This window comes from Rhodamnia argentea, chromosome 10 (assembly GCF_020921035.1).
Source record: "Rhodamnia argentea isolate NSW1041297 chromosome 10, ASM2092103v1, whole genome shotgun sequence".
Taxonomy (NCBI): Eukaryota; Viridiplantae; Streptophyta; class Magnoliopsida; order Myrtales; family Myrtaceae; genus Rhodamnia; species Rhodamnia argentea.
This window is the reverse complement of record NC_063159.1, coordinates 19,872,221-19,890,665: the sequence shown is the minus strand read 5'-3', so window position 1 is coordinate 19,890,665 and position 18,445 is coordinate 19,872,221. Positions and strand designations below refer to the sequence as shown.

The 18,445-nt window shown below is 40.9% G+C and overlaps 2 protein-coding genes and 1 pseudogene across 3 annotated transcripts; all 3 read right to left on the bottom strand.

The window, feature by feature from the left end:
• Positions 1–672: 672 nt before the first annotated feature.
• On the bottom strand, positions 673–4,598 carry LOC115731237 (protein NTM1-like 9). Of its 2 annotated transcripts, XM_048271478.1 has the most exons (7): positions 4,148–4,598; positions 3,411–3,688; positions 2,349–2,582; positions 2,219–2,265; positions 1,921–2,185; positions 1,276–1,723; positions 673–1,171 (listed from the first exon to the last, which is right to left on the bottom strand). In XM_048271478.1, the coding sequence occupies exons 1-7, from the start codon at positions 4,311–4,313 to the stop codon at positions 846–848; spliced, it is 1,764 nt and encodes a 587-aa protein (XP_048127435.1). In that variant the 5' UTR covers positions 4,314–4,598; the 3' UTR covers positions 673–845. The 2 variants fall into 2 exon arrangements, with proteins under 2 accessions (XP_048127435.1, XP_030517747.1); XM_030661887.2 differs by having other exon boundaries at positions 1,921–2,265; positions 4,148–4,597.
• A 3,780-nt stretch (positions 4,599–8,378) lies between these two features.
• LOC115747562 lies at positions 8,379–10,460 on the bottom strand (annotated as a pseudogene).
• A 1,746-nt stretch (positions 10,461–12,206) lies between these two features.
• Positions 12,207–14,636, bottom strand: LOC115747564 (WAT1-related protein At5g64700-like). Its single transcript, XM_048271855.1, has 7 exons — positions 14,437–14,636; positions 14,191–14,253; positions 13,770–13,889; positions 13,321–13,552; positions 13,049–13,212; positions 12,572–12,736; positions 12,207–12,453 (listed from the first exon to the last, which is right to left on the bottom strand). Exons 1-7 carry the CDS (start codon positions 14,634–14,636, stop codon positions 12,210–12,212), a joined length of 1,188 nt encoding a protein of 395 aa, XP_048127812.1. The 3' UTR covers positions 12,207–12,209.
• Between the last annotated feature and the right edge of the window lie 3,809 nt (positions 14,637–18,445).

Genomic DNA, 18,445 nt, shown 5'->3' with positions numbered 1-18,445 from the left:
GGTCCTTTTGTGCAAGGATACGAGATTTGCAATCTCAAAATGGCTTTTTTTTTTAGTACATTAAGGAATCATCCTTCGGTTCAATGTATGAAAGGAGTGGGGTCTCTCCACTTGTGTCTCCGCTCTTCAGATATAAAAGCAAAATCCCTCCTGTGCATAGTAGCCGAGTGAGCTTTGAAGAAAGTATGGAGTTGTTGACTGTTTGCTTCACGCGCCAAGCCACCGTAAAAGGCTTCTCCTTTCTCTGTTGTCGATCGAGAACTGTCAAAATAAGTATAGACCTCACTCAAAACCCACCACGTCCGATGGCTCAATCGACTCGATCAGGAATGGACTGAGAATGAACCACCAAGACTAGTCCCTTTTTAACTCCAAATAACATCGCCATAACCCATGCAAAAGCTTATGCTAAAATCGAGAAGACTCATCGAGTTTCTGATTCCTCCAAGCAACAGAAATGTCATGCTTTTCAAAGTTCTGGGGCTAAAATAGCTGCAAATGTATGACTTCCTCACATAAAATCTGAGCTTCCTTTTAACCTCACAATTTCCTACCCTTCATGCGCAGGCGTGGGGACAGAAGTGCCATTTGACACGTTGTACAGAGTGCTAAAAATTGCAGAAATGATTGACAGAAAACACAACTTTAGGGCAAGATAAATACATAGACGAATGAATAGAAAACCGCATGATTAGAGCATCCATTGATCAGATTAGCCTAAATACACCGACATATTACCATATAGACAAAGGGAAATCTACTGAATCTCCACCTATGAGGTTAACTAGTCATCTGGAAAAACGGCAATGACAAAAATACACACAGAGGAATGTTCCTCAAGGGCCTCACAGGTTAATAAAAGTCCACGCACCGATTGCACCCAAAGAAAAAACTAATAAAACAACAAAACTAAACAGACTAATGTGTGACCACACTGATCGAATAGAAGGTCCCATTGTGAACAGAGAAGAGACTAGTAATCTGCTTCTAGAACATTGCTTATTCGATCTTGCATCCCGCGTCACCTTACTGTCTATTTCTCCAGAAACTTCACTCCCTTCATCGATATCAGAAGGAGTAAGCTTCCGGGGTTCATTAGAACTACTACTAACAGATTCGTCACCAACCAAATCTTCACCACCCCCAACCAGCTTATTGAAAACTTTTTCCTTTTCCTCCTGCGCACAACACTTTGATAAGATTCACACAGCAAATACAGGGCAACCTATAGAGATCTATTCTGTCAAAAAGACAATGGTGCTCATGAACTTCTTACCTCTGCATTAACGGACTTGGATTTTTTAACTTCATCACCAGAAATAAAATCACTTGACTTCCTACTGCAGCTTAGTGGACCAATTTGAAGTTTACACTGTATACGTAATCTTCTTCGAGCGGAACCTTGTGCCCCATAATCATACTGAGGTTGCAAAATTTGTGAAGAGCGAGGCCTTATCCTGATTCCGGTTCCAAAAGTGTCACCACTCTGAAGAGCAGTTGAACAAGTGTCTAGGCCTTGAAGGTGAATGCTATTTGGCTTCGCGTCAGATTGAGATGATGGTTCTTCCCCATAAGAGATTCCAAACATTGAAGCTTTGACAATATAGTCCTGATCAACATTAGACGCAGGGAACCCCATTTGGAAGTTTTCTGGAGCCATTCCCATTTGTAACGCGTCTCTCCCATTATCTTTTGCTTCATCCCACTCCAATTGACATCCAATCTGCAGTATACAAAAAATGGTAAAGATTAAAGACATACAGCAAATGAGAAAAGTATCGCCTGCTTCGCAAACAAACATTTCCTACAAAGACACTCGTAAAGTCACATTGTGACAGAAGTATTCAAAGGACAAGGTGGACATAATTAAATTCTGAGGTATTCTATGGGAGAAGATAAAGTTCAATTTCACAAGATCACCTGTCTTTCAGTCGCTTCCTTAGGTAGTTCATTTAATAAATCGTCTTCGCCTACAGGCCCATTCTTCCGGATCTCGCTGCCAAAATCCAAATTATGCTGACCACTCTCATCACAAGAGCCGTCATAGTCAACATTGAATATATGGGCAAAGAAGTCAGATATATCATCTTCATTCTTGTCATTCTGAAGCCACACACCAGTTTCGTCACAGCTAATGTCATTTGTAACCCCATACATGCCGGAAGTTCCCAACTCTTCTTTCATCGGCAACGGTAATGGTGGTAAAGAAAGCTCCATCATTGGTTCTCTAAGCAACTTCATCTCACTGTCTTGTGGCAAATTCACCTGAAGTAGGAGCATTAATAAAGAACTAAGCACTAGAAAAGTGAGACAACGAGACCACGAGGGATATTTAGTTGCATTCTCACCTCATTATTCTTTAAAAGCGAACGCTGGTATTGTTCTAAATCACGATCTTCATCTGGCAGTTTATCTTGGGTCGCAGAAGATGGTCCATCTTGAGCTACCGCTAACTCTGACTCGGTTTCATCAGGTGAACATTTGGCTATTGGAGAAGCAACTAGTACTTCTCCATCCTCACAAGTTGAGCCTTCAAGAGTCTCATCTTGCTTCTTGAACAGACGACACAGAACAAATGCACCCTGCAATGGATGCCAATCAGATGAGGAAGTATACAACAAAAAATTGGCAGTTTGTATTGGCTTATTTATTTTTCGAATAGCATGCTTTCTGCATTAATTTCTTTAGAGGCCCACATAATTCTCGTTTAGAATGCTGAAGTCAGAAAAAGGAGAAATCAACTATCCTTTCTTTACAGAACTGAATTAAGTAACAATGACGGCTACTAAACATTTCAGATGTTACCTAGAAGGTGTAAATTAATACATGCTGTACAAAACTGGTAAATGGGTTCACATTATAGTTCGGCGGCAGATATGTGTAGGATTATCTCCCAATGACAATGCATGTTTATTTTAAAATGAACAATCCTCCTGCAAGAACTTACAAACTCTGCATGAGTTCAACATACAAAGTGTTGCACAAGAACCTGCAGAAGAGGAGAAGACCGTGACTAAACAAACTAACAGAGGAATCTACAATACACATGCTACTTCACTTTGGGTAGCATTGCTATAATCATTACGTATACAAAGCTAAGGAAGCAGTAACAATTCGTCTGCAGTCACATGTCATAAAGTAAATGCAAGTGGAGGTGTTTGCCAATATTGAGACCATTCTTGAGATCAGTGAAGGTGAAGTTATCAAATCGCTTCCTTTTGAATAAACCAGTTTTCTCTTAGGAGGGGGAAAAAAGTACAAATCGGTCAAGTCCTTTCACCTCACGAAAAAGGGTGCAAACAAAATAATATAAATCCAAGGCTAAAACAGAACCCTGAGTGAACAAGCACGGTAGAATGAAACCCAATTGAAGATCAATATCCAAATTTTAACAGGCAGTCAAATCTAACCTGTCCGGGATGAGTACCATTGAGCTCTTCTAAAGTTGTTCGGTATTCATGCATCACCCAATTGGTCCTCTTCCCCCTGGGAGCACGGCCAGTGTAAAAGACCAGAGTCTTCTTCATTCCAATCAAGTTTCCTCTCAATTTTATTTTCCGGTCCTTCCCTGTGGCTTTCCAGTATCCAGTTCCCGTTGCCCGGTTAAGCCGATGGCCATTCGGGTACTTTCTGTCCAAGGGACAGAAGAAGAACCATTCTGGATCCTTCGTCTGTATAGCTGATAAATCTACACCACCATCACGAAATTCAATTACTAAAATAATCATTGATCATAGCTACTCCATCACTAAAGAAATCATTTTGACTGTGGAGGAGATTAATCTATTACATCCAGAAAGCGAAATCAAGCACTAAGTTTCGTTCTCACATCAGAAAGAAATCATATTTGGAAGAATCAAGGCGAACTGCAAACTCATTCGTCAACAGGCGAAAGATCAGAAAACCCTACAATCACTCGTCAAACAACTAATGCAGCAAAAACGCGCGCAGCAACGAAATGAAAGAGCAGGTGAAAAATCAAACAGCACGAGAGACGCGATCAAGCGAAACACAAAACATAAAAATAAAAAAAAATAAAAAAAAAAAAAAAAAAACCAAAAGATCAACCGTAAGGACAGCGTGGACTCAGCGCAATCCCTAAACACAAGACGAACACGAAACATGCGAAAAGGCTCGATGAAAATACCAGGCAAGTCCCAGGGCTCCACTTTGCAGACGTCGATTTCTCTGATCACCCTTACTTCCTTGTGGCTCCCATTGATCTTCAATCGCAGGTAGTGATCGATCAACTCCTGATCGGTGGGGCGGAACCTGAACCCCAGCGGGAGCGAATTGAGAGGCAAGACTGCCATAGCCAGAGCCACACCCCACAACCAGTGACACCAAAAGGAAGCTGGAGAGAGAGAGAGAGAGAGAGAGGAAAAACCCTCTTTATCTTCCTTCAAAAACCCTAAAGAAGATGACAAAGCACGGAGAGAGAGAGAGAGGATCGAGGAATGTTTAGATGGTAGTGTCGCTCGTATGGCCCATTGCTTTGGAGAGATCGCGAGGAAAGAGCAGAGAAAGAGATGAAGAGAAGAGAGAGAAGGTAGAGAGAGAGCGAGGGCGCGAGCGACTGAGCTAGCTGATTCCTCCGTCTGCGAAGTCAATCCCTCTCTCTCCGCGTTTTAAAATACCTCGCGAATCCCGCGTGAGGACGTGTCCTTCGCCCTTACTACGAAATGTGCCCTTCCTCCGCACTGCGCTCGCGTGGGGGGGCAAAATGGGGAAAGCGATAGGGGGCAGAACCGGGAGAAAAAAGACCGTGTTAAGGAAGTTCTTAGATGAGAGAAGTGGGAGTTGACGAGCCAATGAATCGACGACACGCCAGCACGAGGAGAAGGTGGGGGACGCGGGGGGGCCTCTCCGGATGACGTGGACGTACGGACGGACGGTGATAGATCCGAGCCGCGATGTTCTTTTCACACGGCGGGGCTCCGCCCTCTGCTGCTTTCCTCAGCTCGTCCTTCTCTCTAACGTTTCGGTAACGGCGTTAAGTGGCGTGGTGGTTTTCCAATGTCGATTTGGGTTTGCGACGAAAAATATAAAAACGAAAAAAAAAAAAAAAACAGCTCGGACACTTGCTCTCTTGCAATTTGGCAATCCAACATGAATAAACCTTAGAGCCGCGACCTAGATCTTAAGATTCAGATCATCCCTTCACATGGAAAAATTGCTAAGAAAGAATTCTCAATCTATTACAATTATACCGATTCAATTTTAATTTTTTTAATCAATTGAGTCATGTACATTTTGTATTTATGCCAATTCGGTTCATATGATCAATTTCGACAAAGAAAATTACTGACATGAAAGCTGACCATTTAACGTGGCGCGACCAACGCTGACGCGAACAATTTCAGAGCAGAGTCGAGTGTTCTAACATGGGGAGTAGGTGCGACGGCAAGAAAAAAAATGAGGAAGAGCATCGGAAACATTCGCTCTCGTCACTTTAGATCCGTCGTGATACAATGTGAACGCAAGAGTCAAAAGGTATGGCCAAAGTCAATGCTCTCTGCAACAAACGAAATTGGACAGTACAAGAGGGGCCCATCTCTTTTTCTCCAGAACAATGAAAACCGGTGTCTTTTCCCACTATAGCAGTACAACCTTTGGCCCCCTTCTTACGTGGACCAAAGCAAAAGCTATGACCTCTCTCCCAAGCTTCGCGAGTCGCGACAATTTAGGGGTGCGCACGACAATTTTTCTCCTTTACAAATCGACTTTTAGTTAAAATTTGGTTTTTAAATTTCTCCAGCCAAGCAAAAATTGATTTTTTAATTTTTAGTTTTGAAGAGAAGTGAATATTTTTCACCTTTTCAAATTACTTCAAAAGTAAAAAAAATAAAGTTAGGTAATCAAACGAATTTTTACTCTAAAAATTACGTTACCGAACAGATTTTTACTCCAGAAATATTGTCGTGTACGTCCAGGCATTCTCTCCATTATCCTGTATTTTTAGGTAATCGAGCAGAAAAAAAAAAACAATAGACAAAACTTTTGTACTGTATATAGTTTTTTTTTGGGTCGGATACTGTATATAGTTTAATAATTCGACAGTTTGCCTCAGATGTTTATTGGAACACGACCCGGTTCGTAGGTAGGTCCAATAATGCAGATGAAACGGTCGTGGCTTTAAAGTAATGTTTGTTTAAGGACCAACCAACGACGAAAAACTTTACAGGGCAAAGGGAGAAAAGCTTTGATGCACGGTTCTTGATGACTTTCTCTTCTGATTCTCGATTTTTTTTTTTTTGGGGGAGGGGGGCATTAATTGTGAAATTTATAGATTTTCAATTTTTCATGGGTCAAGGGATTCGATTCCAAGAGTGAAAAGGCCCACCCGACAAGCCGGTGAGCTCAATGAAGACAATGTTTAGTGAGATTGGGCCTCGCTTGATAAGACAAAAAAAAATGGATCGCATTGTACATATTCAATCTAATCTCTAAACTATATGAAAATATTCAATATTATCTCCGATCTCGAATTAATGAAAAGATCACATTGAACATTCTTACATTGAACATGTACCTAAAGTCCATATATTAGATTGAACAGATTAAAAGTTCAATGAATCATATTATACATTTAGTTAAAGTTTAGAAGTCACATTGAACAAATTAAAAATTTAAGGATCGCCTTGTAAATTGAATCAAATTTCACATATTATTTATGTTGTTATTCCTTGATAACTCGACAGTTTGTCTCAAATGTTTATCAGAACACGACGACCCACTTCGTACGTCCAACAATTGAGATGAAAAGGTCGTGGTTTAAAGTAATGTTTGTTTAAGGACCAACCAACGCCGATGAACTTCCTAGGGCGAAGGGAGAAATTTTTTTGGTTCCCCTTTTGAGCTTTGAAGCGTAATTTTAGTTTGACCTACAGGTGCATCGTTCTTGATGACTCTCTCTTCTGATTCTCGATTCTGAGGGCACTCGTTTCAGTTAATTAATGAAAGCTAAAAAGTGCCGTGAGCTTAGCAAAGAAAATTCATTTTACTTTTCGTATTTTGGTGGCCCTGAAAAAGGGGGGGGAGGGACATTAATTTAAAAAAAAAGGTATTTTCAATTCTTGTGGGTCGAAGGGTTCGATTCCATGAGTGAAAAGGCCCACCCGACATTCGAGCAAGCTCAATGAACATAAATGTTTAGTGAGATTGGGCCGAGCTCGATAATTAGAAAAATGGACCGCGTATCAAAAATTCAAATAATGATGTGGCAAAACTTCTCCTTATTCGAGGAGTCTCCTCTCTTTTTTTTTTTTTCCCCCTTATGGTAAGTTATTTTTTTTCTCACAACTAATCGTTATAAACTATGATATATTTGAAGATGTTTTATTAAGATCATTGAGCGTGTAAAAAGATGAGTATGCTATCTCCGAAGAATTTTTACTTGGACACTTATTGTATAACAATATTGTGGTTTTACATGGGGAAGATACAAAAAAGTCATAATTTTTTTGTAATTGTGTCAATTCGGTCATAAATTCTTTTTTTTTTTTGGCCGATTGAGTCATAAATCTTTTGCAATTGTGTTAATTCAATCTATTTAGCTGGCCGGCATTGACTTGGCAATTTTGTAATAGTATTTTACTAATTTTTAAATTATTTTGTTAATTTTTTTTTGTCTTTTTTAATTTTTCTTTTTCTTAGGGTTTGGGCTGGCAGCCTTGTTGGTCGCCGGCCCTTGCGATGGTCAAGAGAGGGTCGCAAGCCCTTGCCCAACCGCGAGCGAGGGCTCGAGACCCTTGCCTCGGTTGCCACGACAATTTTCTAGCATTCGGCAAGGGCCACGACCCTCTCCTAGGGGACTAGTGACCTCGTTGGCCCAAATCCTTATAATAAACAAATAAAAGCTAAAAGTGAGACAAAAAAATTATTAAAATATTATCATAAAATTGCCACGTCAACGCCGACCTGTGAAATGGACCGAATTGGCACAATTGCAAAAAGTTTAGGACTCAATCGATAAAAAAAAAAAAAGAGTTTAGGACTAAATTGACACAATTAGAATAGTTTTATGATTTTTTTAGTAATTTTCCCAATTTTACATAGATCTTCCCTATAAGGATAGGAATTTTAATAACGCAAGCAAATATGCCACGCGTCAATCTCCCAACATGAACTTATGAACTATTTTGTTAGACTATTGGCGCATTACATTAAAAAAAAAAAACCACTTTTCAATTATACAGACATAAAGATTGGGCTGTGCTAAGATGAGCTAAGATATGCCAATTCTAAACTTAAAGTTTGAAACTCTAAAGAGGGCCTAAATTTGTTTGTACATATTGTGACACCGCACATGAGTTACATAAACACTTATCCTAATTACCGAACTTCATCGCCGCCTGATGATATCCATCTCTAGCGAATCACTTTGGCACGACGATCATCACTTTCGGCAGCAGGGTCGCTGTAGATCCATCAACGGCCGCATCGACATCCATAGCCGCGACATCATTGACCGGGGGCACGGAATTGGTCCTCAGCTCCTTCCTTTTTCCCCACAGGAAGGAGTATATTCCCACCAGGATCAGAATAGTTCCCACTACACTGCGGCATAGCAAGGAATTGGGTATTATACTGAGTAAAAGTTTTGAAAATTTGTAAATCAAACCTTACTAGCTTAGGAGATATTAGGAAGGCAAAGAAAGGGCTCATGACAAGGAGATTCATCGTACGTTGCGAGGTGGATTGCCTTGCCGAGCATGAGCGCTTCCAGCAGAGCAACGAAGATTAGGGTCAAGGGGTTGAACATGGAAGGGAAGGTAGGGCCTCACTCTGCAATCACCCAAGAAATTAAGCAAAACGTCGCAGCTGTCGACAATGCTCCCTACGAACCAGATTAAGGGCTGAAGAGCAGCAGTTAAAGCAATCGCAGCAGCGTAACTCGGGTGAAACAAGAAATGACCTTACCGAGTAGACGAAGGTGATCAGCTGCAGATCCAATCCCAAACTCCACGACTTTGTCCTGCGGTCGATACATAAGCCTACTGTCGCTGCTTGCACGGACGAGATAACGCACGTCAACAATGCGGACCGATACTTCAAGGGGAAAACCCTAATCAGCTTAACCTATTTGGAAACAAGCAATGTCCGCAAGCAAGCATTGTGATCGGTGGACCGCATCCTTAATTTCAGAAAAAGACTCGGAATTTGGTGTGCGCACCTGCACTACGAACCAGATGCCGTACGACAAGCAGCTTCCGACCAGCATCAGCGTGCCTCTCGTCCAATTAGACCGAATGTTCTTGGTGAATCGGTGATAGCATGAGAGCGAGAGCATTGTTGATTAATGTGAAACGGTTTTCCTTGGTAGAAGATAGTGGTTAGCGCGCCCGCGACACAGAATGGTGCTCCTATTATCTTCACTTTACCTGCTCTTGTGTTTAACCTCAACGACTCTACTGTGTGATAATCCAAAATCCATGCCTTTCAGTAGCATGAAGCGACATTCGGATCGACTTGAAAGAAATGCACGAATCCCATTTGAGAGTAGCTACTGAAAGTTGCTTTTTACTGAGAATGTTTTCTATGGAAGTATGCCCATTACATACAGGGTTAATACCACAAAAAACCTAACGAAGTGTAAATTTGTCACAAGCGTCCCAGTTTATGGAGGTTTTTTGTGATCGGTAAATTTGTGGTAGGTGTACCAATTTGAAGATTTTCATGGTATTAACCCTTACATATATGTACCTGAAGCTTTCGCACGTCACATACCTTAGAATGATGGAAAAGACGAAGGTGGCGATTGGGATCATGTTCAAGAAGTTGTTAGCGTATGTTGCTGTTGTATCTCGGAGACCATAGTAGCAAAGCCCCTGGACAATGATATTCTATAACATTATGTGCGAGGCCACAAATAGACATCTCAAATCTGTTTGAGAAAGGGATAAACAAAAAGAGGAAGTCTTTGTTCTGTAATATTTGTTCAAAATTGGCAAACAAATAGCCTGGCAAGAAATTAAAGAAAAGAAAAGAAAAGAAAGAAGAGCTATCTTACCCCGGTAAATGCGTTAATGAAGAGCCAAATCCACACCTTCAAGCTTAGCTTTGTTGTGCTACCTCTGCAATGGAGACATACTGCTTTTAAGAGATTCTCTACACTCTGGTTCAGACGATAATTTGCCCATTTTTAATGGTCTCAGACGCTTGATAAGAAAAGGCGAAGGCGAAGAAGTATGCCGGAGAAAGGGGGTGGCGGCGACAACTCGGAACGAGGAGAATCGAAGGTCGAGATCAGAACCGAACCTCTCGAAGTACAGAGCAAAGGGCACGACACAGACCGCGCCGACCACGTGACGGTAAGCCAGGATGGCGAAAATGAAGGTCCCGTCGTTCAAGACTACCTTGGAAAGCAGTTGCAACCCGGTCGCGAATGCTTGCACCAGCAACATGCTCGCCACGGCTCTCGACGACTCGTAACATTTCTTGAACACCATCATCGCCATCTTTTCTCTCTCTAGAAAGCTCCTCTCAATCTCTCTCTTGTCAAAGATTACTAAGTGGTCATTTAAAGGCAATCAAAACTGTTGTAGAATGTCTAACATGTTCAAGGAATACAAGAGAAGCACATACAATATATGTAGTGGTCAACGATTTAGGGCAGGTGGGCATTTATCGCATATTAGGGAAGTGCATTTAATGGGTTCAAATGCATTTTTTATGGAGTTATTTGATGCGGAATGTATTAGTAGTGCGTTTCTATATCGATTGGACAGACAGAAATTCAATCGGAAGGTGAAATGGTGATGTGTTAAGAATCGGCGGACCGGGTTGACGACATCGGATCGGGCTCAAATTCGATTGGCTGAAGCGAAACGGCATCCCGATCAATATTCACAGCTTTTGGTTGTGACTAATGATGGATTTTGGTGATTCGGGATCGTCTAGATGAGTTTTCCTATTTTTTTTTTAGTATTTTCAAGATTTATTTTACTATTAATGGCAGTTTTGTAATTTTGGATTTTGATGTTTAGAATCCTACTAGAGTTAGGATTAGGGTTAACACCCTGTAAAAGGTGTGTTTATGACATTTTTGGAGCATGATTATTATTTTATTATCATACTTTTCGAGATTTCTCTCTTAAGTAAGGAATTGCTTGTTATCTTTGCTGAACGCTGCGTCATTATCCCATATCGATTATGAAAAGGGTTGACGATCGGATTATAAGTGTGAGGAAAAACCTTATTCTTTAAACGAATTTTTGGGATGGGAGAGGTGTAAGATTACCCAACAAATATCAGTCCAACAGTTATTGCGGCTCCAACTTAGGGCCCGACCCGATGTGTGAGTGTTGGATTGTTGGGTCATCCATAAAGGGCTAATAGTCGAGTTATAAGTGTGAAGAAAAGTCCCATCTTTTTTTTACTTTTTTTTTTCCGGACCAAATAACTTCCTAAACCTATTTGCTATTACAAGAAGTTATATTATTCGTAATTTTCTATTGTCTAGAAACACTTATCTGCAAAATGTTACATATCCGAAAGTATCGTTACTTGGCACTTACATGTTATATGGTTGACTTCATCTTCAACGAAGGTTTTTATCGTTCACCAGACTTTGCTATTATTGACTAAATCTGTCACTTGTTGGTTATGATTAAAATAACAAGAAATTGGTCATTTCTTGGTGTTAAGACATAAATAGGCTGGACAAAATGAATGAAAATTATTTAATACTCTCTTGCGCCAGCCGATGTCGCTTGATTAGACCATGAAGACTATCGAGAGACACAATCATTATAATGTAAACATTTGGATGACTTCAAGTGAGACTCTTAAGAGAGCAAAATATATATATTACAAAATTTGGATCGTCCCACAGTATGCAAAGGTGGAATTTTTCATTCGTTGGTAAGTCGGTCCAATTAATTAATGCTTTGCCAGTTGCGAGGCATCAAAATACGCAATTCATATTGACTTTGACCAAGACACAAGCATTAGGACAAATGGAGTTCAGTTCGAGAGTTTGACCGGTCAAACCACAAACCTGTTTATACACGTGGATCGTGATGAGTTTCCACGTAATGAACCGCTGAAGTTCAGTGTTATTCACGAAGTTTCGTAGGATCGCATTGATTGAGGTCTGGTACTAGTAGGACATTGATTTTGCCTTCAGCACTACTATTCTCCTCCACGGGCCACAGATGGTATGTAAGAGCGACTTGTGTATACCGTGCCACTGCTCAGAAGCCACATCAGGGCCATTCCTTATTACCTACATTTCGTTGTTGCTTTGTGAAATCTATTTGCTCTAGCGAATCGCTCAGCAAGACGATCATCGCTTTCGGTGGCGGGATTGCTGTGGCTTCAGTAACCATTGCCTCGACATCCATAGGCGCGACGTTATTGACCGGAGGTTGTATATTCATGATCGACTCCTTCCTTTTTCCACTTAAGAAGGAGTATATTCCTCCTAGGATCAGTATAGTTCCGACTAAACTGCAATATAGCAATGAATTTTTCAATAAAAGTTCCGAAAATTTTGAAATTGAACCTTAGTAGCTTATGAAGACTATGAAGCCAAAGAAAGGATTTAGGATTATGAGATTCTTCGTACGTCCCAAGGTGGATTGCCTCTCTGAGTAGGAGCGCTTCTAGCACAGTGACGAAGATCAGAATCAACGGGTTGAACATCGCAGGATAGGTAGGGCCTCGCTTCGCAATCACCCAAGAGATTAAGCAGAAAGCGGTAGCTGTTACGAATGCTCCCCGTATGAAGAATCTAGTTTCGCTCATTAGTGAATGAAATCGTAACGTTCATCATATGTAACCATACAAACATCAGACTATGATACTATTGCTAAAATAGAAAATCGTTGGCACATCGAGTATAAGAGATTCATAGTTAGAGACTTGTAGCCATTGTTAAGTACAGATTATCGACCATCCAACCGTATATATTATCGCTGAATTTAACGAACGACAATTCATGGAAGTTTTCCGCTCATGATTGGCCAGGTGCCACTTCCAACAAATGGAGGACCGACGCGAAACGATTTAAGTAGTCGCGGCGTAATTTGAGGATAGAAATAACCTTACCGAGTAGACAATGGTGATCAGCTGCAGATTCCATCCTAGACTCCACGACTTCCTACTACGATTGATGCACAAGCCCACGGTTGTTGCTTGCCCGGACGCGATGATGCACGTCAGCATCGTGGACCAATACTTCAACGGGAAGACTTTAATCAGCTTAACCTATCAAATGAAAGCAATGTCCACGAGCATTATGATAGGTGGACGGTATCCTTCGTTTCATGAATGTTATTTGCCGAAGAAAAGAAGTTGCGAACTTGTTCTACACACCTGCACTGTGAACCAGACACCAAAAGATAGGCAGCTTCCGAGCAACATAAGCGTGCCTCTCGTCCAATTAGATGGAATGTTCTTGGTGATAGCATGAGAGCGAGATTGTTGATGATTGATGTGGAACGATTTTCCTTGGTAGAAGATAGTTGTTAGCGCGCCCGCAACACAGAGTATCGCTCCTATTGTCTTCACTTTACCTGCTCTGGTGTTTAAGCCCAATGACTCTACTCTGCCATAATCCAACACCCATCGGTTTTAGTAGCATGAAGGGACATTTGGATCGACCCAAAAGAAACGCACGATATCATTTGAGAGTGGCTATGAAAGATATGTTTTCCAAGAATGTTTCTATCAAACTTAACGAAACTTGTCGTTCAGAAATGAAATATGAGTGCGCCCATTATATAAATGTGTACCTGCAGAAACTTTAGATGAATGTCGTATACCTTAGAATGATGGAAAAGACGAAGGTGGCGATCGGGATTACGGTCAAGAAGTTGGCAGCATATGTTGCGGTTGTATCCCGGAGACCGTAGTAGTATAGTCCCATTGGCAATGATAATACTCTGCGACATTAGCATCGATACCAAAATTAGAAAAAAGCCTTTTTTTCTCCCGAACGCCGTTTTACAAAGTGATAAAGAAGAAGCGAAGTCTTTTTGTAGGTTCAGTTTACATCTTAATTGTGATAAAATCGGAAAAGTTTAGTCCATGGTCACCGGGGTTCTAAACTTTTCAAATTTAATTCACCTTGAATCATCACGAGGACTTGACTAGGACTTGCATTGAGAACATGAAAAGCTATATAGATGCATTGAAGAGGAGTAAGACAGAGAAATTCAAGAAAAGGGAGAGGAGCCATCTCACCCGGTTAATGCGTTAATGAAGAGCCAAGACCACACCTTCAAGCTCAGCTTCGTCGCGTTACCTCTGCAACGAAGACGCGCCATTTTCAAGAGTCGTTCTTTGTAACTCTGGTTCGTACAATCTTTGCCCATTTTCAATGGCTCGAAAGCTCAGAAAGGAAAAGGTGAAGATTGAAGAACACATGCCCAAGAAAGGGAAGAGACAACTCGGAACGGGGAGAATAAAAAATCAAGATCAGCATCAAACCTTTCGAAGTAGAGAGCGAGCGGGGCGACACAAACCGCACCAACCACATGACGATAAGCCAAGAGAGCGAAAATGAAGGTCCCGTCGTTCAATATGATCTTGGAAAGCAGCTGCAACCCGGTCGCGAATGCTTGCACCAGCAACATACTCACCAGAACTTTTGATGACTCGTAGTCGTGACATTTCTCGAACCCTATCATCGCCATATTCTCTCTCTCTCTCTCTCTGAAGTCTCTCAGAGTCTCTCTCTAGTCCAAGATTATTAAATGGGCATCTGAAGGCAATCAAAACGGTAGTGCACAGACTCCTGCATTTACAAGAACTGCACGATTCGAAGAACACTGAAGAGAAGGGAATGCATGGATATATACAGGGGTCAGTGAATTAGGGCAAGAGGGAATTCAACACAGAAATTCAGTAGACAAGGGCAAATCCTGAAAGTGATGTCCGCGTGGTAATCTTGGATACTCTCTTGCCACCAACTGATTAGACCATGAAGACTAGCGAGAGCCACTTTTATTTGAATACAAGTATTTGGATGACTTCAAGGGAGACTCCCGAGAGAACAAAATAAAACATTAAAGAATGTTGACCGTCCCAGATATGAAAACTAAAATGTGTAATTCTCCGGTAGGTCGATTGGACTCATTGATATGCCTTACCAGATTTGAGACGCAAGAATAGGCAATTCATACTAACTTGACTAGGGGAGGATTACGTATTTTCTTAATCTAGCGCAAGGGCGAAATGATTTGAACTTCGTCGTTTGTTTCGCCTTCTTGATCAAAGGTCAAATGGAGTTCAGCTCGAGAGTTTGACCATGTTTGACTTGTGGTCAGACCTTCATTTCCCTCAAATTGCTTATACACTTGGATCATCACGGAGTTCCATGTAATTAATCGCCGGAAATTAGCGTCATTGACGAAGATTCGTAGGAGTTCAAGATTGATGTGGTTCAAGCAAATTCTCTTACAACCCTCTCTCCGTGCTCCATAGTTGTTCGATGTAAAGTGTTATCAGAAGGGTCTTTCTCGCGCTGATTCTATGCGTTTTTGGGAAAATTTCCTTAATTATTTTGCTTTCGCCGTGCAACGATAATGAAAAGATTCGAAGCAAGCTCAGAAATTGCAAACACGAGATTGCCACACACACATGATCTGGTACAAGCAGGCATCTCTGCAATGGTCCAAGCGACAGCTAGAGAAATGTTTGATTAAAGTCAAACATATTGTGCGAACAAATATCTTGTTTATTATGGTACTTTACATTTGGCCGGAGAGAAAACAACATGACTTAGTCACGCGGCTGGGGTCAGCAATAATTCTCACGAAGTTCTCATTCATATTCACTAAAAGTACCTACGAAAGAAGTAGCATCACAACCTCTAAAAGCATATAGAAATCGAGTATAGCACAGTCCACGACGTGGACTCCACATGGTGTGTCGGAGACTTGTGGTATTGGCTTATTTTTGGAATCGGTTGAAATATAACGTAAATATCTTGATGTGTCGCCCTTTATCACAAGCCCAAATGATCTAGGATATGGTTAACAGGGCAAGAGATTCAATGAATTCAACCTTTGTAGACATATAATGACAAGGCAAACTCGCGTTCTTGGTAGTAACTGCAACTAGGCCCCTCAAATGGATGGATCGGGTTGTGCCGAAAATGATCCCTTCCCGCATTGACCCATTTAACCCGTTTAGACCCATTTCCATGTCATACAAATTTAGCGACACACATGACCCAATCCAGACCCAACACATACCGATCCTATCCATATTTGCTAAAACACTTTCATATATAACGCAATTTAGGAAAGTCCCGTCCCCAAATTGCTATGAAAGTGCAGAGTTAACGAGCGAAAGATTGAGTGAGGAAGTGAGAGACAGAGAGAGTATCATAGAAGTGGGTTGAATCTAAGTAAGTTGTGAACCTATTTAACGTCCATATTATTTTGGACATTACCATTCTCAATTTATCTATGACCCGTTTACTAAATATAACTAACATATCTAATAACTCAGCAAGTCTCTTTACAAACACTCACTTCTTTACCTTGTTCAATACCCATGATTCCAAATAAGATTCGAACACCCAAAAGTTTTTTCAATCACAAATTTTCAGCACACCACCCAAAAAATTGAAAATTTATTAATCTCCTTTAAAACTCATTTCTACAAAAAAAAAAAAAAGTATTTTACCTTCTTATGAAAGTTTAGGCGAAACGCACGCGCCTCAGTTAAAAGTTAAAACCATAAACATGGCCACCTTTAGACATCTGAGAGTCCCCATAACAAGAAATGACACATGACTACACTCAAAGTCAATGAGATGATACTACCGAAACTACATTAACTCCCAACATGACTTCATCGACTATTGTGTTACATGTCGATGAATCGAATAGAAGATCCATATTATTTTACTGTACAAACATAGAGAACGAGCTAAGATATGCTGTTCTAAAATGGTATTTGCTAATATAACAGTTTTTGGGCAACCGTGAGAATAACAATACCTTATGAGTCACAGATTCTTAAAAGAGTGGATCCCACAATAATTTTTAATCAATTGCTATTTTATTTTTGTAGCCCAAAGTAGATTGTTGACATATAAGTTACCCAAAAGACGGTTATATAATCCATTCTCTTCTAAAATTTGATTAGAGAATACTTTTGACCGTGACCCTAAAAGAGCCTAGATTTGCTTGTATGTAGTGTGCCACTGCACAGAAGCCACATCAGGGCCATTCCTAATTAACCTAGATTTCATTGTTGCTCTGTGAAATCTATTGCTCTGGTGAATGGCTCAGCAAGACAGTCGTCACCTTCGGCGATGGAGTCGCTGCAGGTTCGGTAAGCATTGCCTTGACATCCGTTGGTGCAACGTTATTGACCGGAGGTTGCGGATTCATTATCAGCTCCTTCCTTTTTCCCCGTAAGGAGGAGTATATTCCCACTAGGATCAGAATAGTTCCCACTAAACTGCAATAATAGCCATGAACTGTGGTTCATACTCAGTAAAAGTTCTGAAAATTTCAAAGTAAGCCTTAGGGGCTTCTGAAAACTATGCAGGCAAAGAAAGGACTTAGGATTATGAGATTCATCATACGTTCCCAGGTGGATTGCCTCGCCGAGTATGAGTGCTCCTAGCACGGCAACGGAGATCATAGTCAATGGGTTGAACATGGAAGGATAGGTAGGGCCTCGCTTCGCAATCACCCAGGAGATTAAGCAGAAAGCCGTAGCTGTTGCAAATGCTCCCTATGTGAAGTAGCTAGTTTCGCTTATTAGTGAATGAAATTGTAACGTTCGTCAATGTAACCATACAAGCATTGTCTATGATACAACTGCTGAAAGAGAAAGTTTTTGGCACCTCAAGTTTAAGAGTTTCACAGTTAGAGACTCGTAGCCATTGTTAAGTAGAGATTTTGAACCATTCGACCATGTATGCTTACGATGGAAAATTAAGCCTTGTCACCGAGGAAAATTTTCTACAAAGACTTGTACATCTGCCGCAGCGTCACATGTTAAATGTTTGTTACGAAAAGATTTGTGAAATGCTTGCATTTGCTTAAAAACTGACTAATCTCTAGCAAAGGACAAGGACGACGGAAGCTCTTAAATATGCATTGCTGAAGTTTGCCACTTTAGCAAATCAAGGATCAACGTGGAACGATTTAGTAATCGCAGTGTAACTCGCGGATAAGAAATAACCTTACCGAGTAGAAAATGGTGATCAGCTACAGATTTCATCCCGGACTCCACGAGACGACTTCCTGCTACAATCGATACATAAGCCTGCAATTGTTGCTTGCCCGAACGCGAAGATGAACGTCGACATTGTGGACCAATACTTCAGCAGGTCGACATTGTGGACCAATGCTTCAGCAGGAAGACTTTAATCAGCTTAACCTGGTAAAGAAGGCATGTCCACAAGCATTATGATCGGTGGACCGTATCCTTAATTTCATGAATGTTATTTGCAGAAAAAGAGCGGGAACTT